General features: G+C 34.1%; 1 protein-coding gene and 2 pseudogenes across 2 annotated transcripts in view; 1 reads left to right on the forward strand and 2 right to left on the reverse strand.

Moving 5' to 3' along the window:
• The window catches only part of PSMD14 (proteasome 26S subunit, non-ATPase 14), an 84,380-nt gene extending 69,758 nt beyond the window's left edge, over positions 1-14,622 (reverse strand). The window contains exons 1-3 of one of the 2 annotated variants that reach the window (XM_036236334.1): positions 14,439-14,622; positions 8,719-8,812; positions 6,397-6,448 (exon numbers count right to left, since the gene is read on the reverse strand). In XM_036236334.1, coding sequence (XP_036092227.1) covers positions 6,397-6,444 — 48 coding nt within the window. In that variant the 5' untranslated portion in view covers positions 6,445-6,448; positions 8,719-8,812; positions 14,439-14,622. Of the gene's footprint in view, positions 1-6,396; positions 6,449-8,718; positions 8,815-14,438 lie in introns of both variants that reach the window. The other variant, XM_036236335.1, reaches the window with a different exon arrangement.
• On the reverse strand, positions 102-1,194 carry LOC107499883 (annotated as a pseudogene).
• Positions 14,623-19,494: 4,872 nt separating the features above from the next.
• Positions 19,495-20,433, forward strand: LOC107499878 (annotated as a pseudogene).
• The last annotated feature ends 3,125 nt before the right edge of the window (positions 20,434-23,558 follow it).

Raw genomic sequence — 23,558 nt, forward strand, 5'->3', positions numbered from 1 at the left:
AAGAACCACCTGAGGTACATACTATTAATCTCATTTTAAAGATATGGCAATTGAATTTTTTGTGGCAGAATATACATAACAAACTTTACCACTTTAGCCACTTTTTTTTTTTTTTTTTTTTTTTTTTTTATGTCTGAGCTTATTTATTTGCTAGTCTTACAAAATCTCATTTTTTGACTGGACTCAGACTTAGAGGTAGAAGCTCTCAGAGGGGAAAGTCTACATCTCTTGGCACTCTGTTCCTGGCGTTTCTCTTTGGCCTCCTTCATTCTCTTGGCCAAAAGTTTAGCATATTCTATAGCCTCTTCCTTATTTTGTTAGTGTGCTGTTTATTCAGAGCAGGACACATGGAGTAACAGGATGTTAAATCTTGGGTGCTTTGGTCCTAAGTTTCTTACCTTCTTTGTTTAGAGGCTTTCTCACAACATATTGGCGGACATCATGTTCTTTAGAGAGATTGAAAAGTTTGCAGATTCCAACTCTTTTGGGCCCCAGGCGATGAGGAACAGTAATATCAGTAAGACCAGGAATATCTTTCTCCCCTTTTTCCACAATGACCACATTGAGAACACTCAGACTGGCATCCACAATGCAACTCCAAACAGATTTGCACTTTCTTTCTCCAGTCTTCCTTGGTCTATAATAGGAATGCCCCTTACTCAGTAGCAGGCAGACACCCTGGGTCAAGACACCCTGCTTCATGGGGAAACCTTGTTTGTTGTTCTCACCACTGATCTGAACCACTTAACCCTTCCATTCTTCACCCAGAGCATCAAGCAGCAACTTCTGTAGCCACGGTTTCTCATAAAAAGTATGAAGTTTTCATTCATCATCCACTTCAATAAGCTCCTGGCAGCCAGTGACTGGGAAAGAGATGTTCAGCTTTGTCCTGAAGCAGCCGACCATCTCCAACGTGCCACAAAAAAAGAACTTAGCCACTTTTAAGTATATAGTTCAGTGTCACAAACTTCATATTGTTGTGCAACCATCACCACTATTGATATCCAGAAAACTTTACATTTCCCAAACTGAAATTCTGTACCCATTAAATACTAACTTCTCACTCCAATATGACTTCCAACCCCTAGCAACCAGGATTCTACTTTCTGTCTCTGATCATTCAAGTGGAATCATACAATATTTTGTCCTTTTGTGATTGGCTTATTTCACTTAGCATGATGTCTTCAAATTTCATCCATGTTTTATTATGTGAGAATTTCCTTCCATTTTAACATTAAATAATATTCCACAGTATGCATACACCATATTTCATTTATCCATTCTGCCATCCAGGGACACGAGTTGCTTCCACCTTTTGGCTATTGTGAATAATGCTGCTATGAACACAGGCACACACATATCTGAGTCCTTGCTTTCAATTTCCTGGGGTAGATACCCAGAAATGAAATTGCTAGACCATATGGTAATTCTGTTTTCCACAGAGGTCACATAATTTTACATTCCTACCGGCAATGCACAAGGGCTCTCACCAACAGTTGTTCTGAGGTTTTCTTGGATAATAGGTATGCTGATGTGTATGTCTTCCAAAATTATAAAGTTTGATTTTCACTGTTGGGTCTTCGTTTAGTATACACATTTTTGTGTAAAGCATAAGGCAAAAATCTAATATTAGTTTTCCCCCCACAGAGAAAGCTCCTTGCTTCAGCAGGCCTCTCTTTTCCCATCAATTTGTAATACCATCTCTATAACAAATTAAGTTCCCAAATAAACATAAATTTATTTCTGGGCTTTCTATGTGATTAAACTGATCTACCTGGCTATCTCTATACCAATATAACACTCCTTGAGTCATATATCTTTAACATATATTTTGATATTTGCTAGAGCAAGTTTCATTTTCCCTTCTAAGAATTTCTTGCTATTCTTGGATTGTTTTCTCCTATATGAATTTTAGAATCAGATTTCTAATTCCATGAAAATTCTAGTTGGTATTTTTATTGGAACTACACTGAATTCATGATTAATTGGAAAGAACTGGAATGTGAAATAAAGACACCTCTTCCATAAAAATGGTTTTTTTTTCCATTTACTCCAGTCATTTTTCCCCATTGCTATGTTAAATTAATCCTTTATATAAAACATTAGACCGAAACCTAAAAGACAAATAAAGAACAGTTTTCCTCCAAAGCACATAACAGTAAAAAAAAAAAAAAAAAAAAAAAAAAAAAAAAGGTTATTAGCTGCATATACAAAATTCATATTCTATATGAATTCATAAGTTATAACAAGTAAAATAGATCATATCCAATTCATGAAGTTATTTTTTTAGGTCTAGCCACTTGAAATACTTCTTCAGAATGTAGCTTACATCCCGCCACTTTCAGAAAGTCTTCTCTGCTCACTCGTCTACAATATTTTCCTTTATTTTTGCATCTGGAAAATACTGAGGTCTATATCAGAGAGCTGCAAACTCATCACTTTCCAGCAACGCACAGCCTGTGAAAGTGTGCTTAGTTTAACCTATACCAGGTTTCTTAAAAACTGGAGACCAAAAAAATTAGGGCATGTCACATAAAAATCACAGGATTTCTGATTTGCAGGTTATATCTCATACTTTCTCAGTGACCTGTCTAAGACAGTGTCTATCTCCCTGCTTCCTTGATTACCAGGGTAGGCAAATTACACACTGATTCTTACAGTTTCCACCTAAAAGTGACCTGTTAATTTCCAATCCACATTCCATTGGTCAAAGCAAAATTGTGGTCAGACTAACTTTAAAACAATGAAAAAGTAAAATCCGATAATGTGCCTAGAAGGTAAAAAGTCAGAAGTATTTCATATCATTGATGACTGTGCCTTCAATCTCTTCCCTTCTACCTATTCTCCAAACTACCAATAGAATTACTTCTCAGAAACAGACTGAATTATCTCACAACTCTTGCTAAAAAAATCTTTATGAAACTATGATGCCTACGTGATAAAAAGTAAAAATCACTAAGAATGGCATTCAACATCTTTCATAATCTACTACAAAGTCTGTGACCAGCTCTTTTTTACTATTATTTCCCCTCATATAGCCTACTCCAGCCTTGCTGAATATGTCTTGGCACATATGTCAAAATTTAGCTCAAATATCATCTCCTCAATTCAAGCCCATGTTTCCTTCTGTGAAAAAAAAAATTAACCCTACATCCACTGTACTTACAAGCTACATTACTTATAATGAGCACTAGTATTCACTCAAAGTATTTAATATATGGCAGACACTTAAAACATAACTGCCACATAACTACTAAAATGTAAGGTCCCTAGATTAAATAACGATGTTCTTGCTTACCCTGGAATTCCCTGTAGCAATACCCAACACACAGAAACTCAAAATATTGGCCTAACAAATTCAAATACAAGACAGATAAATGCCACTAACGTTTTACTTAAGTTTCATTTATTTTTAGGCTTACTTTGTTTCTGAAGCTAAAATGAACCCAGAGACTTGAACTAAAACTTTCAGAGACTGGAGACTATGTTCTGGCTGTGCCTATCTCTTTGGTTTTGTCTTTTCTGCTCTTGGAAGAAGTTTAGTTGCCAAGACCTAAGTTGGGGTAGTTACAAAGATAATCAAGTTGCCAAATCAAAGCAGTAAATGCTTTTAGTTCAATCATCTCACATCTTTTAGTAATTTCAAGTCTGTAAGCACTTTGGCAAAGTAAATGTAAAAATACATTTGCAATTTAAAGCTACTTGTCTACAAATTCTCATAGTTCTAATAAAGTATCTGTTTGTTTCTGCTTCACACTACCGATAAGTTACAATGAAGTAAAAGACTGTTGACAGATTTAATGACTTTAGACTACTACTGTCCAAGTATTAACATTTAAAAATGCAATATTTAAAAAAATGCAATATTAAAAAAAATACAACTTTAAGTTGTTTGCAGGTATGGGCGCCATAATGAAGAACTAAAAAAAAAGTACTATAATAAAGCTAATGGAAGAAAAAGTTTTTTTAAAAAAATCGTGAACAGTGTGGAATTCTAAAGTCTAGTTGAAAAAGAAATGTAGCCAAATAGACTTGGCAATCCAAACAATTCCAGTATAGTATTGGAGGAGGCCAGCATATAATCTCAGGAGAGTCAATGGCGGTAAGAAAGTAGAAGATGTTGAGTATAAGCTATTATTTCAGGAATTCTAGAATGAAATAGAAGAAAAGGTTTAATGGCAGGATGCAGTGAAGTTATGTTGTTTTTTGAATCCAGGAGATTTTTAAACATCTTTGTAGGCAGAAGAAGGGTACTGATGGGGATGAGCAAGGTTTCAAGAGAGGATGGGATCAGATAATAAGTGGAAGTATTAGTTATGGAAAAGAGAAAGGTCACTTCGACTCAGAGAAAGGTAAGAGTCCTTAGAATGGATAGAGAATCCTATTCTGCTCTTATTCCTATGTTTTAAAAGGGCCATTTGTAAACTTACCAGTAAGTTTTATGGAAACTATTTATGAGAAGATTCTACTTTTTCCATTAAATAATAAAACAGTAACATTCTCCACTGATTTTTGTATTATATCTGCTTTTCTACTTTTTTGGCTGCTATGCATTATTTAATGGCAAGAGTAACTATTATCAATCCAAAGTTCTTTGAATTATTAAAAGATGATACACATTTCATGTTGCAGAAGTAACATTATAAGCATATGTCAAATTAATCTAGAACATGAGTAGAATAAAATTCAAGGAAGAAAATTTATCACTGAAAACCTATTTGATAAAGCAGCTACCACAGAAATTAGAACACTGCAAATCACTCCCCTGAGAGTCTGGGAATAATTGGGAAGATGAAACACATACATGAAACGAAAGACTCTCGAGTAATGTTTTTTAAGTTCAAAAAACACAAACTGAGGATACAAGGGTTGATTAAATGATCACAAACCAAGGAGAGGTTATTAAACTAATACTTAGTTGTCTGCTTAATGCAAAGGTTTGCAGTGGTCACTGAGATATAATGTAGCTCAATTTGTGGCCAGTAAAACCATTATTTCATGTCCAGTAGTTTCCCAGCATGTATTTCCAACATGGATATGTAATTTATCACATCTAATGTTTAAGGAAAGTTATTACGGTATTTAAATTTCATACAACTTCCCTTAGAAATTCTACTAAAGCAACATCCTTACCTGTAATTTGCAGGTAAATCTACAGTACTTACATACCACCTCAGCTCACTTCTGACACTTTTACATGCCTTAACATTGTTATTGCTACTTTCGGAATAAGTTAAGGAAATTCTAGAAGGTACCTAGAACATTTACAAAGTATGAAAACAGATTTGGAAGAATCAAGTTCATAGATCTGTAGGGTTCTTAAGTGAATGAACTTCATCTTACAAAATTAAAGAATCATGAGTAAGCAGGCAGACAGTAGAGGAACATGAGAATATTCAAAACTAACAAAAGTAAATGAAAAATAATGGAAGCCTATGCAAAGATGCAATACAGAATCAAAAAATGATTTCAACTTTCTAAAATATTTATTGGTCATAAACAGACCTAATTAAAGAAGTATTATAAAAATGCCTCTAAAACACTGAAATTTTACAAAATCGCAAACTGTTTCTTACACAAAATATAGACTACTTTGAGTGAATAAAGACAGTCATTGATAGTGCTATGGAAATGAGGAAAAGTTGTTAACTATAAGGGTTCTAAAGGTGAATTATAAAAATATTCCCAAAATTTGGTCATACAATAATAAAGTCTCAGAAAAGGAACAACACATAGTCATCCCTTTTGTTAATGGAGGACTGGAAAGATAATCAGTACAGAACTCAAAAGAGGCAGAAATTTCTTCTTTAAATGAAAGCAGATAAAATACCCTGATAGAAATCTATCTTGAGGCCATTTGCCCAACAGCATAGAACAAGATAAATGATATTAAAACTGAAAACTCATTTAATTTTAATAAGAATGTAAAAGAAACCATATATACCAAACTTAAAGAGAGATATTAGTTATTAATTCAGCCATGTATCTACTAGAAGAAATTTATCAGTATTAAGACTGTACATACAAATATTCTATGGGTCACTTTTCTGGATCTTACCAAGAGTATGCCATGTTTACTTTTTCATGTGTTACTTCTAAAGCCTACATTGTAAACCCAGAAATAGGATATTTTTAGTCTTTTTACTAAAAGGCAAATTTGATAATCTCATATATCCCAAAATTTTAAATCAGAGAAAATTCTTATTCCTAGGACAAAATTAACAGAAAATCTTCTCCACATGTTATTTAGTGTTACAAAACAGCAACCAGTGATAACGTAAGCTTCTTACCATAAGGTTATCTATGAGTCGATTTTCTTGGGAGTGATTTCTTTCTCTTTGGATAACTAGAGAAAGGCTTGCAGTTTACAAAGAAATATTGAATCTATATACTAACCTGGCCCAGTCCAGGCATACCTCCTCCAAGTCTAAGAAGTCTGTCCATATTTCTAGAAAACAGAAACAAAAGAAAACGTTCCTAAGCACAAAAATGTTTACTCAATTGCTATCTATATAATTCACCTTCAGTCACTCAGTATGTCAAAAATATTGGTGGTAATTACAACACAACATCAGACTTCCTGTTAATTAACACCACATATTAATTCAAGAAGCTGTCTTCCATGCTAATTAACAGACCTTATTTTACTGCTTTGGTTTTGGGTTATCCCTAGTTTTAAAGACAAGCAATCTTAGCATACTTTCAAAACTTTGCTATCATTTAGTTAATTATATTTTCTTATTGTTATCTAATAAAGTACCTGAATGAGGAAAAATTGCCTGAAATGCTTATCGTATGTATGATTGAATTTCATTCAATTTGTCCAGAGTGTACAAATAAAAATCCTCACTTTTAAATTAAATTTTAACATCCTCATTAGTAAGTTCTGTGCTAATTAACTTACAGCTTGTCAGTTATCATCAAAACTACATGTGAAAGACATTGTGAGCAGATTATGGATCTCTGAATTAGCATCAAAGGCTTTTAAAAAACGAACTCATTATACTAGAAGAAATATTATAAACATTAAATACATTAAGATAGTGTTCTAGAACCTACACAAATATTTTGTGTTATTTCAGATGTTGAGGAGATATACACCTTTTTCACTAAGGAAATTCAGCTGTAGTTCTCGATTATAATTTTAGAGTTAATATAGAGATGATTAACTTTGAAATATCAATCTGATTCTTTTTTTGCCTGGAATAACTACAAAAGACATTCTTATAAGCCTGAAAAATTCACAGAAGAAATCTAAGGTAAGAAATAATCAAGGGTAATAATATGGCCTCAAATACACAGAAGAGTAATCCAATTATAAAAACTAATATCCAGTACAACTAAATACTTTAAACATGAGAATGAAACATTGTTTTCTACTTGCTACTATGTTTTAAGTCCTCTTCTTCCTAAGTATATACTTTAGAAAATGGTATTAGTACAAATAAATGCTAAGAGTTTAGTTTAGTCATCTGTCCATGTCGTTTTACTAGTTAGAACTGCTATACAAACTAAAACTCAATAATATACTTATGATCATTACAGTCTAATCATGTTTGCTGAATCCTGCTTACAATTTAATCCTGCAGTGTTAACACTGCAAACTTTATTCAAGTCCACGAATAAAAGAGTACACAAATGATACAGGCATGAAATCGTCACAAAGTGAACACATCCCTATTAAGCAAGCACCACCTACATGAAGGAACAAATCGTTAGCACCTAAGAACATTTCTCATGCCCCCTTCCCAGTCGCTACCACCCGCAAAGGTAGAATTCTAACTTCTAACAGCATACATTAGTTCTGCTGTTTTGAATTTATATCAATGAAATCATATACTTTTGTATCTGGCTTTCGCTCAATAAGTTTGGGAGATTCGCAACAGATATACTCATTTTAAAAAATGAAAAGGTACATAAGAAAACCTGACAGACCAGACAAAATTTGTGTTTAACAGCCTTACCTCATACTACTAATAGCAACATTTACATATAAAATCTCCATCAAATTCTCATTAAAATTCCTCAACTCAAATACAGCATTCAATACATAGCACTTTTTAAAGGCTGTAGACAGAAAAAAAAAAAAGGAAAAAAAAAACCTTGTATATTTTAAAATATTAAAGACATTTCTCTAGAATATATTAGCAATGGAAAATTTTTTCTTTTGGACCATTTCGAGCTACAAACTTAAAAAACAAATGGAAAAAAAACCTAACAACATACAGAACACTTTAGACATTATATATATTCCAGGCCAAAGTCAATTCCCAGCTGTGTTCAGTTTATCTATTCCCCCTGTGTTGTTTCTGATGACTTTACACAGACTCCAGATGCTGTGAATATATATGAGCAATGTGGGGAGCAGAGGGAAAGAAAATCTGGCAGGTCAAATTTTTTGTTTTTAGCAAAATTAGATGTCTCAGCAAACAGGAAAAAATATTTAACAAACTAAAACATTTAAGATAATCGGATTTAATAAAAATAGCAACATTTGGAAACGAAACATATTGATAAATGTTCTAAATTTATCACTACCTTTTTTTTGTTTACAGAAAGCAAACAAGAACTAAAATGTTATCTCAATGACTTTCATGAGTCTTAAAATCTGGTTATCTGATTTACAATTTGATATGTTAAAAATGACATATTTTCATAATATCTTTAAATCATCTCCTGAAAGAATGGGTAAGAGTAAAATACATTCTTAATTCTCACCTGGTCAGTAACTAGAACTCCTGTGGTGTTAAGCTTCAATTTGTTGCTAATACTGGCAAGTATGATTCTTCTCAAGTATTTTTTTCTCTCTTTCCTATAAAAAGTAAACAAAATCAGATATAATCATGTTGAGAACTGAGAAAGAAAATATGCCAACAGCTTTAAAAGAAGCAAAATTCCTAAAAACAAAATAGAAATTAAAACTGATTTTTAATCACCATTTCCAGAAGATATAGAATGAAATTGCATCCCAGAGAGCGACAGAACATAGTGATTAATCCTATATCCAAATGTGGTTTGTAAGTTTCTTTTTTAAGCAGTTCTAATTATATGTAAACATTGATATTTCGTGACTTTTAAGCTGTTTCAAAGAAGAGAGAATATACTCATATTTTTAAATAGAACAAAATTCATTCGACTGAGCAATTACCAAATAGGCCTATTGCAACATTATTACAAATCTGTAATGTTATGGAATCTTAGTGACGGTTTTGTCCTATGTCTTGAAAGTTTACTGTTTTGTCATCCTAGGAATTAGTTCATTATTTCTTAATTATTCCCAACTATACTAAAAAAAGACTAAAATACAAAAATGGAATGATAACAATCATCCAAAATGATGCAACATTGAAAAATACACTGCAGCTATTGTATCATCCTTCAGTTTTTATTGTGCTGCCCACAGCATTGCTTCGTCTTTCAAAAAGATATAAGACTAGAGACATCATCATTGTAGTCTTTTTTTAGTTTTCATTGAACACAGTTAAGAATTAAGAATCGTCCATATTCTACCCATAATGGCAAAGAGAGAACTGACAGAAGGAGAAAAAAGTTTCGCTATTAGAGAATCACAAGGTGAATATAAAGAAAGAAGTCTAGTCTATAATGATGACAATAAAATTGATGGTACAAATCAGTTTTTTTGGCACTACTGATATTCATAACGAAAAAACTTTTTTGGTGTAGGGGGCTGTCTTGTGCATTATAGGATGTTTTAGCAGCATCCCTAGCCTCTACCCACTGGTTGCCAGTCAGTGGCACCCAGCCAGCTGTGATAATCAAAAATATCTCCAGACATTGCCAAATGTCCCCTTGAAAAGGCAAAATCACTCCCAGTTGAGAAACACTGATTTATAAGCAAAATCTCAGATTATGCATCTTTAGATGACAATATCCTAGATTCATTTTCTCTCACTTCAGAACCAATGAATGCTGTAATCAGTTCAACATAGAATTACCACATGACCCAAAAATCCACTCCTAAGTATACACCTCCAAAAATTAAAACCAAGTATTCAAAACATGTACATGTACATGCATATTTATTGCATCACTATTCACAACAGCCAAACAGCAGAAACAGCACAAATGTCCATCAAAAGATAAAAACATAAATTCTAGTACTGTATAGTCAAACAATGGAACATATGGAATATTATTCAGTTGTAAAAAGGAATGAAATACTAATACGTTATAATGTCAATAAATTTCAAAACATTATATGTGAAAGAAGCCATGCACAAAAGGTCATATATGGATTCCATTTACATAAAATATCCAAAATATATAAATCCAGAGAGATATAATACAGATTTATGATTGCCAGGAGCTTGGAGGCAGGGGAAATAAAATGGAAAAAGTGCTTATTGGGTAAAAAATTTTATTTTAGACTAATAGCAATGTTTTGGAACTAAATAAAAGTAGGAGCTGCACAACAGCTGTACTACATGACAGTGAACTGTTCACCATAAAACAGTTAATTTTATGTTATGTAAATGTTGTGAATGTACTAAATGACAATGAACTGTTCACTGTAAAACAGTTAATTTTATGTTATGAAAATTTTGTCTCAATAAAGTATTTCTTGAAAGGATCAGTGAGTGAACAACAATATATTTCTAAGACCAAAAATGAAATACGACTAAAATAAAAATGTTTTGCAAGCAAAGATGATGACCATCCATCATCACTTTAACAAAATTATAAGCTGTCAATGTTTTCAAAAGTATTGCAATTCAGTAGATAAAAAGTTCGGGATATGGATGGTGGTGATGTGTGTACAATGCGAACGTACTTAATGCCACTGAACTATACATATAAAAATGATTAAAATGGTAAATGTTAGGTTACATTTCTTTTAATGCACATTTCCATACCATGTATTACAAGTGCAAGAAGAACCAGAAAAAATAATAAGCTAGGGCCTATTAGAGATGTATTTAAAATGTGGAGCTGATCTTCGCAAGATGAACATGATCGAGGTTTATGCATGATGGATGATCAGTTAATTACATTCAAAGGATGTTGTCTATTTCAGGTATACATACCTTCCAAACCAGGAAAATACAAAATAAAAATTTGTATAAAATTTTTTTAAAATTATTTTTATTTCTGTAAATTATTCTTAAAATGACTTAATGGTGTAAAAAGGGCAAAAAGGTCCACTGGACGCAGATGGTAAATGGTGATGACTATTTTTCTTGGTATATGAGGGTTCAGAGCTATGACTGCAGTCTGAGTACCAATATTCAAATTCTAGCTCTGACATTTATTAGCACTGTGTCCTTGGGTCAGCCACTTCTCTCAGTTTCCTCACCTGCAAAATGGGAATAATGACAGCATCCACCGCATAGAGTTGTTTTGAAGATTAAAGAAAACAATGGACATAAACAATATTACTTATACCATGTTTGGCATATAGTAACAATGAATGCTAGCTGCTGTCATCAGCACCAGCATCCCACAGCACCAGCATATCTACAGTTCATCCAACACAGGTCCTACTTTCCACAAGGTTTACAACTTAGTGAGTTTCAAAACAAAGGCCATATTTCACAGTAATAAGTGAATCGTAATGGACAGGAGGGACTTGCATTTTGCAGAATTTAGCAAAGGGGTTCATAAAACTAGAATGTTACACTATAACATAAAAGAGAATACTTCCAATTCTTAGAAGGAAGCAGTACAAAAGGTCTATGGAGCTAAACCAAGTTTCTATACCTATCAAAAAGAGGAGGAGTCAGGGTTCGTTCCTGATATGATTAACTTTACTTAAAGCATTATCAGATAATATGAATAAAGTGTTTATATGTTATATATAAACACTTTATATATATATATATAATGTATCCTAATTAGTAAAAACAGTACAAAATAAGAATCAGTACTTTCAAAAGGTTAATGATTTTCCACTTTTTCATCTCCCAAGTTAATATCTGAATAGAACTTGACATAGATTGTGTTCATGTTAGAATTAAAATATTTACAGGAAATTTATGAAATTATAAATAATCCTAAAACAATAGATCTTTCGAAATTATCTTGATCTGAATTTAGAATGTGACAATTTGTATTTAACTTTTCAACTATTGGTATCCCAATAATTCATAAAATTCAAATAAAATCATGAAGCCCTTAGCTGTTTGGGTCTATCATTCTGTTTCTTAGTTCACTTTTCATTTTTTCACTCCCATGTCCACATTGCAGTTAAATACTATTACTTCTCAGACTGATGATAAATCCTTTTAAATTACTCCATATTTGTGATTTCACTAGATTTCTAATTCCTCTACTCTCTGATTTGTGGAAAGTAATTAGGAACTTCTTTCATATTCTTAAGGGCTTTCTTCAGCAGAAGAAATAGAGTCAACATTAAACTTAATTGTATAAACAGGATTTTGCAAGCAAGATTTTCCCTAGTTTAGAATAGTAAGGATAGAATTATCATAAGTATTTCTTGTGGTGTCTCTTTACTAAAGTATTCAAGTAAAACATTTATTAAGTACTACCTTCTGTATAAAGTGATACAGAAATAAAGCCAGTAAGAAACTTAGTGGCTCACACTGAAAGAATTTACAATCTTCCTGGGAAAGCATTATATACATCCATGAAAAATACATAAAGCAAAAGGACAGCAATGTAGAGCTGGAAAGGCTCTGGAGCCAATCAGACCCAGATTTGAATCCTGGTTTCAAAACCTACTTGGCTAAAGGATCTGGAACAAGTTACCTTCTTCTATACTCTAAACTTCATCTATAAAATGGAGACAATACCTATCTTGCAAGTCTGTTGTAAGAATAAATACAAAGCACCTAATAAGTACCTGGGAGATGCAATAAGTACTCAATAATTTTAGAGCTGGAAGAGATTATTGGATCCAATTCTCAGATGGGGACACCAAAACATCACAAAACAGAATATGAATGTCAAATGAGTGCAACAAATAGAGTATATGACAAGTTCATGAGTAAGAAATCACGAGTATTCAGGTAAGGCTTTCACAGGTAAACACTGATTTATGAAATGAACATTGCTATAAAACTGAAAACAAATAAAAGCACAATTGTTTCTTGTTACTGATTGGCAAACGTGGGTTCTGAACTTAGATACTAAACACACGGTTTACATGACAAAAAAATAGGATGGACCCATGTCAGAGAGCTTAAAAACACAACTTTTCAAATGGAACAGCAACATATTATTTTCTAAGCACCTGACAGGAAGGAAATCTCCCAAAGTCAACAGGTGAGGCTTCATTAAAAGATCATGACTTCAAAACCTTCTGATGGCCAGATGTAATTTTGTTCTGGGACAAATTAAAGACAATATCCAGGTTTTTCACTAAATACCACTTCACTAAACACATCTTAACTGTAGTTAATTCTGAGCTACTATGTATCTTAATCTCTTCAAATGCACAATAACCCATATAATTTGTTTGAAACATGTATAATTAAACTTTGATGGCTGGTAGGTTTACATGACACAAGGTCACCATTATGTTAATTATCTCCACCAGTGACTGTCTTGTAACTTTACTCATAAACATTGTCAGTAGTACTAAAAACATACTTTTGTGAGCAGTGAAAAAATCATTTTCACCCTAGAACTATATTTCTATGCTAATTTTTAAAGCCTCTTTTCCACCTGTCTCATGAAAATTTTTATCAACTTTTGGTACAATCTTAATTTCAAGAATTTTTCATTCGGTCACTAGACTTATAGTCAGATGCTTTGAAAACTTTACATTTTTCTTAGTTACTCAGACAGAAGCTAAGTAATGTCCCCAACAAAATTTAGTTGCAAGTGGTAACACACAGTAGCAGACTTCTACTTTACTAAAAACAGGAAATGTAATCAATTCACCGACAATTATTCAATTAGGATAAACTGAAAGTAAGTTAAAAGAATTGCAGGAATAGCTACACTTTGTTTTGAAGATTTTCAAGATTAAAAAACTAGTCATCTCTGGGGGTTTTGTTTGTTTTCTGGAGTTGAAAACCTTACACCAAGAGAAAAAGAGGTCAAGGCCTATGGGAAAAACAAGTGAAGAACAAGTAATAAAGGAAACATGCGTTTAGTGAGAAACTTAATTTTACTCTCTCTCTCTCTCTTTTCTTCTGTCTGCTTTGAAGTTTTTCAAAACAGGATTAACTATCAACTGAGCGCAAATAGAACGCATAAACACTGGTTATCCCTATGTAGGAAGGGATGGGTTACCAAGATGTGAATTCAGCATAGCTGGAGACCACATCTAGACCTAACTCTGCCAGAGACCCGAGTAGCCGGAGAGAAGGACGAAGGAGCCTGAGCTCCTCCCTCGGGGCCCGGGCCTCTAGTGACAATTCGGCTGGGCAACGTGACTCAGGAAAGCACGGGGCTGGCGGCGGCCTAGCGCGGCTGTCTCCGCGGACCTCCGGGGCCTGCCTTCCCCGTCTTACCTGCGGGCGGGCGGGCGGGACCGGAGGCCGCGGTCTGGACCCTTGTCTTCCAGCTGCGGGGACGCGGCGGCGGAGGCGGCGGCGGCGGCGGCGGCGGCGGCAGGGGCTCAGGCTCGACCCGACTCTGGCTCCGCGAACCGGCGATGAATCAGCCCGATTCCATTCAAAAGAGTCGCCTGGGCCTCTGCCGCGAAGCACTTCCGGGTTCACTGCTCCGCTTCGGCTTCCGTTCCCCCGACGGCCAATTGGAGGCGACTCGAGAGTCGGGAGGGCGTCCCAGCGGGGGCGCAGGGAACAGACGGCGCGGGCCGCCGGGTAGTTCTTTCTCGGCTGGGAGTGGGCGGCTGGATAGTGCCTGGCCTGCCCCGGCTTCTCAAACATCCTCCTTTTTCTCCTCGCAGGCTTCTGCCCAGATCTTAGACCCCGGCCTATCCAGCCCAAGAGGTGACTGCCTGGGAAATGGAACTGCAGGATTGCCGAGATCAGAATCTCTTTCATTCTGGTGTTTTACCGCGGCCCCACTCGAAAACTAAAAGGTTTACTTGAACTAAACTTAACTTGGTAATATGAGAAGCAAAAGAGAAAAGGGAGGGGTGTGAAAAGGGGAAATCAGTCAGATGCTCTTTTCCGTAGCGCAGGCTTCCCACCGTCTTGTCTTTACTGGTTTGCAAGGATTGGATTTCAGAGAAAAACCAACGTTTACCAAGTGTTAAAACCACCTATTTTGAGCTCAGTTTAATTTACAGGGCTTAAGGAATCATTTGCTTTTGTTTCTCCATGTAATTTGTATCAACATCCATTATCTGCTCTGTGCTAGGATTTCAGAGCAAAAGGGCCCAAGAAATGACTGACTTGGAAGTTTATATCACACGTAGATGCAGGCTCTGTTTAGGGCAGCATGTTTAACAAGTCCCACTTTGTCAAATAACACTGCAAATAATAAGCATCTTTAAAACATTCCTAAACCAAGAATGGTGATGAATCTACTGAGTGAAGGGGAAGGAGGGATTATAGCATCTGAATCCAAAGCTGTTTTAGTTGTACAATTACAAAGAATTTCTCTCTCAAAGTATTCCATCTCCACCTAAGAAAGTATATAGATTAATTATCAATAATAATTATATTTGGATCCTCGTCTTTATGTTTTCTCCCAAACCTGTGCCACCTCATTTACTTATTTTGTTTTTGGAGGATGGAAGGAAGGTCAATGACCCCATCTTTCAAGAAGTTTCCCCAATCATACCTGAGAGTAGACACTTCCCTCTTACTCAGCTGTTTCCACTGGCCTCCCAATTAATAATCCTGGAAATCATGAAGTGTCTCATCTGTAAAATTGCTTTCCCAATCCACTACTCCCCTTTCTCCATTCTCTCTACTTCAATATTAACTCAGGCCTTCATCACTTTTTCCCTAGACTGCTGCAATAATCTCCTTGATCCCCCTGCCTCTAGTCTGCCCCCTCTTCAATCCATTCTTCACTTCACTGGCAAAGATTTTTTTCTACTATACAAACACAGTCATGCCCCTTCTTTGCTTGAATTTCACGAGTGGCTCCCCATAAACAGTAAATATGAAGATCAAAAATCATTCAGCTGTTTGGAGCACCCTTGCTACAGGTGTACCAAAGTATTTAGCTGGGGAATGAGATGTCCATAGAGACTTTTCAAAACTCTAACATATTCCTGGGAATCTAAAAGGTAATCTTCATGCTTAGGGCTGTGTGCATGACTAGGGTTATGTGAATGCTCAGGAAAGACCTGCGAAGGCCCTAAGTTCTCACCTCTGGCTGACCTTGAGGAACTATATAAGAAGTAAAGACTAAGGTTGCATTGTAAATTCCCTGGCTGAGTGTTGCGGTCATGCGCCAACACACAAACTAAGACTCTCAGCAAAGACTAGGAGACTTACTAGTTAAAGACATTTAAGGAAATCTCTGTTCAGTCATCAGCAGACCACTAAGCCAACTGAGCAAAGACTTCAAGTGGTCACACATGACAAAGAATACAGACTTGAAGGAATTAATTCAGAAATGTCACTAAACTAAGAGCTACTACAAAAAAACAAACAACAAAAATCCTGAGAAGGGTAGCATCTGATTTCCAGAGTTGCCACATTTTAGTATTAAAAATGTCCAGTTTTTAAAACAAAAAAATCAAAAATATGATACATACAAACAAGGATGTAATTAATGCCCATATACAGGATTAAAATAATCAAGAGAAACTATTTCTTATGAAGCCCGTAAATAAGATACTTCAAATTTCACAAAGCTAAAGGAATCCATATTTAAAAAACTAGAGAAAGTATGAGAAGAGTATTTCACCAAATACATAATATCAATAAAGAGACAAATAATTTTTAAAAATAAAAATCGTGGAGTTGAAATGTGTAACAACTGAAGTGATCAATTCCTTAGAGGGGCTGAACAAAGATTTGATTCAGTGCAAGAAAAAATTAGCAAATTTGAATATAGGTCAGTTGAGATTATACATTCTAAGGAACAAATCCAGGCATACTTCTTTTTATTGTACTTTGCTTTATTGCACTTTGTAAATACTGCATTTTTTTTTTTTTTTACAAATTGAATATTTGTGGCAGCCATATATTGAGCAAGCCTATTAGCACCATTTTTCCAACAGTATTTTCTCATTTCATGTCTCTGTCACATTTCAGTACTTCTGATAATATTTAAAACTTTTTCATTATTACTATATTTGTTATGGTGATCTGTAATCAGTGATCTTTGATGTTACTATTGTTATTGTTTTGAGGCACCATGAACATTAAAATATCAACTTTATCAGGAGTTTGGAAGTTGATTCCAACCCTTATGGATTACTTTGAGGGATTCAGGACTTCAGTGGAGGAAGTAACCACCGATGTCACAGAAATAGTGAAAAAACTAGAATTAGAACTGGAGCCTTAAGATGTGACTGAATTGCTACAATCTTATGATAAAACTTTAATAGATGAGGAGTTGCTTCTTATGGATGAACAAAGAAAGTGGGTTTTTTTAATGGAATCTACTCCTGGTGAAGATGCTGTAAAGATTGTTGAAATGACAATAAAGGACTTAGAAAATGATACAAACTTAACTGTAGAGTTTAAGAAGATTGGCTCCAATTTTCATAGAAGTTTTATAGTGGGCAAAATGCTATCTAACAACACCCTATGCTACAGAGAAATCATTCATGAAAGGAAGAGTCAATTGGTGTGGCAAACTTCATTGTTGTCTTACTTTAAGAAATTTCTACAGCCATCTCAGCCTTCAGCAATCACCATCCTGATCAGTCAGCACCCATCAACATCAAGGCAAGACCATCCACCAGCAGAAAGATTATGACTCACTGAAGGCTCAGATGATGGTTAGTATTTTTTAACAATAAAGTATTTTTAAATTAAGGTATACACATTACTTTTTCAGACATAATACTGTTGCAACTTAATAGACTACAGTAAGTGCTGTAGAACATATGTGCTGGGAGACCCAGAAAATTGTGTGATTCACTTTATTGAGATAGTCATTTGATTGCACTGTTCTGGAACTAAACCCACAATATCTCCAAGGTATGCCTGAAAAAAAAAAAAAAGAAAGAAAGAAAAAAGAAACATAAACAGAGCATGAGAAGGCTCTGAGACAGAATCACATATACCGACATATGTATAATGGGAGTCCTAGAAGGAGAGAAGAAAGAGAAAAAGGCAGAAATAATATCTGAAAAATAAAACTTCCCAAATTTGATGAAAAGTAATCTACACATCCAAGAAGCTTAAAACTCGAAAGGGGATTAATCCAAAGAAATCCACGCCTGGACGCAGAATAAGCAACATCTTGAAAGCCTAAGACGAAAAGAAAATCTTGAAAATATCAAGAGAAGCCACTCATCACATAATCCTCAATAAGATTTACAACCAAAGCTATGGAAGCAGATAGCAGTGGAATGACATTTTCAAAAAGACTCAACCAAGAATTCTATATCCAGGAAAACTATTTTTAAAAAATGAAGGAAATTAACACATTCCCAAAATGTCTGTACAAACAAAATTAGAGAGAATTCATCACTAGGAAACTTGCCCTACAAGAAATCCTAAAGAGAGTCCTTCAGGCTTAAATGAAAGGAGACTGACTACACAATAATTCCAATACATATGAAAAAATAAAGATAAAAGACAATACAAATATTTTTGTTTGTAATTCATTTTTTCTCATACGATTTAAACAAAATGCATGAAGCAATATTCATAAATCTGTTGATGGAGATTTTATGTATACAGATATAATTTGTATAATAATAACAACATAAAGGAGGGGGATAAAATGAAGCTATATAGTAGTAAAGTTTTTGTATATTATTTAAAATAAATTGGTATTACTCTGAACTATATTGTTATAACTTGGTAACTATAATCCCCAGAGCTATCACTTAAGAAAATACTCAAAAAATATATAAAATAAAGCCAAAGGAATTAAAATATGTACTTAACACAAAATGGAGGAATAGAAGAAAAACAGATTCAGAACATTTAGAACACAAATAGTAAAATGGCGACGTAAATACTACCTTATCAATAACACATTAAGTGTAAAGATTAAACATTCCAAGTAGAAGTCAGCAATTATCAGAATGGATTTTTAAAAAGATCCAACTATGCAGTCCACAAGAGACACAATTTAGATTCAATGACCCAAATATGTTGAAACTAAGAGGACGAAAAAATATATATCATACAAACAGGAATTAAAGGATACAACTTTGGAAATTGTTCTGCCATCCTTTAATCAAGTTAAAAATACAATCACCATTTGACCTAACAACTCCACTTGATATATTTACCAAAAATAAATAAAAACATATGTTTGCACCAAGCCTCGAGCATGATAGTAGTTTTATTAATAATAGCTCTAACCTGGAAATAATCTAAATGTTTCCCACCTGATAAATGGATAAAGCATGGTATTCCCTAACAATGCAGTAATACTTAGTAATAAAAAAAGAAAACTACTGATATATGCAACAGTATGGATGGACTTTCAAAAACATCATGCTGAGGAAAAGACTACATACTGTATAATATCGTTTTAATGAAACTAAACAAATGAAATCAAACATATAGTGACAAAGCAGACTAGGGTTATCTTGGGGATTGAAAGTGGAGTTAGGTAGGAGAATTGCTTGGGGTTTGAAAGAACTTTTTGGGTCGTTGGAAACATTTTAGATCTATCCTATGGTGATGGTTGTCAAGGCTCATCAAACTGGATAGTAATGTTACAGAGCTGAGAAAGTGAGAAGGCTGCATCTGACACCCTCTCTCATAGCCATCGTAGCATACTAAGCTCCCTAGAGACAGCACTGGGGTAAGTGCAAGCTGGACAGGCACTGGGCAACTCTGTGCTCCGAGGAAAAATCAAAAATGGGCAAAGAGGATTCTAAGAAGCCAAGAGGCAAGATGTCATATGCATTCTTTGTGCACACTTGTCATGAGGAGCACAAGAAAAAGCATTCAGATGCTTTAGTCAGCTTCTCGGAGTTTTCTAAGAAGTGCTCAGAGATATGAAAGACCATGTCTGCAAAAGAGAAAGGAAATTTTAAAGACATGGCAAAGGTGGACACAGCCCAGTATGAAAGAGAAATGAAAACTTATATCCCTCCTAAAGGGGAAGCAAAAAAGAAGTTCAAGGATCCCAATGCACCCTAGAGGACTTCTTCAGCCTTTTTCTTGTTTTGTTCTGAATATCACCCCCAAATCAAACAAGAGCTTCCCAGTCTATCCATTGGTGATGCTGCAAAGAAGCCGGGAGAGATGCAGAAATAACACTGCTGCAGATGACAAGCAGCCTGAAGAAAAAGAAGGCTGCTAAGCTGAAGGAAAAATACGAAAGGATATTGCTGCAAACCAAGCTAAAGGAAAGCCTGGTGCAGCAAAAAAGGGAGTTGTTGAGGCTGAAAAAAGTAAAAAAAAAGAAGACGAGGAAGATGAAGATGATGATGAATAAGTTGGTTCTAGCAGAGTTTTTTTTTTTCCTGTCTATGAAGGATTTAACCCTTCTGTATATAATTCCTTTTAAAGAAAAAAATTGAAATGTGTAAGATTTGTTTTTAAACTGTTCAGTCTTTTTCTGTATAGTTCACACACTACTGAATGTGTCTTTATATAGCCTTGTCCTGGTGGTATTTTCAATAGCTACTAACTTTGTCTGGTACAGTATGGGGGTTGTAAATTGGCATGAAAGTTTAAAGCAGGTTCTGTTGGTGTACAGCACAAACTTGCTATATATGAGGATGCTAGTTTTTTTTTTATATTCAGTTGTCTCTGATGCAATTTATATGAAATAATTGTTTTGCTAACTGAATACAACTCTAATTGCAAAAAAAAATTGCAGCTGTTTTGTTGACATTCTGAATGATTCTAAGGAAACATTTTTTATTTAAAAAACTCATCAAATTGTGCACTTAAAATGGGTATGTTTAATTCTATATATTTTATAGTACCATAAAGTTGATTTAAAAGAAGAAAAATTCCTCAAATGTGTTAGTTTATCCCTTTTCTTAGCCACACCAAAGTATTTGTAGTTAAATCATGTTTTATGCCTCAGAATTTTCCAACTTATTGTTTCTCCTATCTGAAATGTCCTTCCTCCCATCTCCTACCCCCACATTCCACCCTTTTTAGAGAGTGGTCAGTTAGTACTGATTATGTATCTTACCCTACAATTGAACTCTATCATCCTTGATTTACTTGTCAGCCTTCCCATCTAAACTTTAAGCATCTTGAAAGCAAATAACACAGCCTGGCCAATGTAGGTACCAAAAATTGTTGTTGAATATTGAAGTAATACTTATCCAAGTACTTTGCTTGCTCAGAACACTCAAAAAGATCAGAAACATTTTAAATCCAGATATGGTCCCTCTTAAAATAATCAATTGTTTAAAAATAAATGAATAACCAAATTTATGGAATTTAAATGGCCACATATCTGATATGAATATCATATACTAATGCTCGAAGCAGTCATTGTTTGGATAAGACCCAGTATGGCTTTGGAGAACACTATAGAGCATAGAATTGTGAAACGTTTGATATGTTTCCCAAAATCATAAATTGCCGAAAGTTCACATTATTAAATATGCAACATACATTGTTTCAGAAAGAAACTCTCCTTCTTATTTGGTATCTCCTAAACCTGACAGTTTATTAAATGAATGAACAGCTATGGCTAATAGCATTAGCACATACCTATTCAAAATGCATCAACCTGATTATAAATTAGTATAAAAATTCCTCCCATTTGTAAAGAACATTATATGCATATACATATAATTCCTTTCATATACAAAGTCTGACTATGTGTCTAATAAGAAATTGTAACAGTAAATTTTCAGATAGTCCAGCTTTACAATTATGAATATCAGAAAAGGGCTGTTGTCATTCGAATTTTTAAGAAATGTTTGGAAAGAATTTAAAAACATGTTTATGTTAAAAATTCAAAATCGGTTTTAATTGTTATACCTAATTATAGTTTTGAATTATTCAGGTTTTTGAGTATTATAAATAAATATAGATCTAGCACAAGAAAAAAGAAAAATAGAAAAATATTTACTTTTTAAAGTACAGTGAATTTAACGTATAAGGCCAATAGAATAATTGTTACTTCTGCCAGATGGTATTTTACATTTTGATAAAAAGATATATTCTTAATCATATATGTCAAGGAAAAGCAACCATATGTTGTTAAACACTTCCAATTTGTCATTTAATTTAAAAGGCACTACTGATATTGCCATAAAATTTTTGGTGATGTGGTCTAAGTATCCTTGGTATCAATAAAATTTTATCTCAAATAATTTTCTTATTTCTCTTTGACTGAGCAAATATTTCAACAAATAATTTTACTAGCATCTATAAGAAGAAATATCATAAAGAGGATAAATGAGAATCCAGAGTCTATATTCAAGTTACTCCTGGGTAAAAACCATAACTTCTGTTTTCAAGAAGCCTCCAAAAAGTAATTTTCTCTATTCCAGCAAAGTAAAATATACAGAGTAACTCAAATGATTCTAAATTGATGTGCTTTAAGTTCAGAAACCAAATATATTCTTAAGATTAAAAAATAGGGTGATTATATTACAAAATAATTTTGCACATTACAAAAGGTTTTCTAACTAAAAAAAAAAAAACCTTATGGAAGACACAGAAAATAGCATTTGTTTTTAATGGAAAAAGGAAATTAATATTAGATGATTATTTAAAAAAAGGTTTCAAAGTAGTGCCCCCTTATCTGTGGTTTCACTCTCCATGTTTTCAGTACTTGTGGTCAACCATGTTCCACAATACTGAATGAAAAATGCCAGAAATAATTCATAAATTTTAATTTGTATGCCATTCTGAGTAACATTATGAAATCTGTCATCATCCTGCTCCATCCCCCACAGGATGTGAACCATCTCTTCATCCAGCATATCTACACTGTGTATCTACCAGCTTGTTAGTCACTTAGTAGCTCTGGAGTCAGATGGTCAGTAGTGACCTAACGCATCATTCACCTCACTTCAACTCATCATTTAGCCACTGCATCGCCTCACGTCATTACAAGTACAGAACAAATATTTTGAGAAAGAGGGAGATAAACCACATTACTCTTGTATTACAGTATTTTGTTAAAATTATTCTATTTATTATTAGTTATTGTTGTTAATTTCTTATTGTGCCTAATTTATAAATTAAACTTTATCATAGGTATGTATGTTTAGGAAAAAACAAAGTATATGCAGGCTTAGTTACTATCTGCGGTTTCAGGCATCCATTAGGGGTTTTAGAACATATCTCCCGCAGATCCGCAGATAAAGGGGATATGCCTTTGTTTCCTCTGCCTTTTTTGAAAAGGGAATTTGCTGATCCCTCTTCCTCTGCCATTCTCAGCCAGTTTTTCTTTTCACTCTGCAGGGCTCTATGTATGATTTCATTCAGGCTGAAAGTTTGAATTGTCATGTACATTCTGAAAACTTGAAAATTTCCATTGTCTGTGCCTATCTCTTATCCAGGTTTTTCATTGTTGTATGATTATATCACTATTTATCCATTTGCCAGTTGATGGACATTTAGCTTATTTCCAGTTTTTTT

The sequence above is a fragment of the Rousettus aegyptiacus genome, unplaced genomic scaffold (genome assembly GCF_014176215.1).
Source record: "Rousettus aegyptiacus isolate mRouAeg1 unplaced genomic scaffold, mRouAeg1.p scaffold_m13_p_2, whole genome shotgun sequence".
NCBI classification, from domain to species: domain Eukaryota; kingdom Metazoa; phylum Chordata; class Mammalia; order Chiroptera; family Pteropodidae; genus Rousettus; species Rousettus aegyptiacus.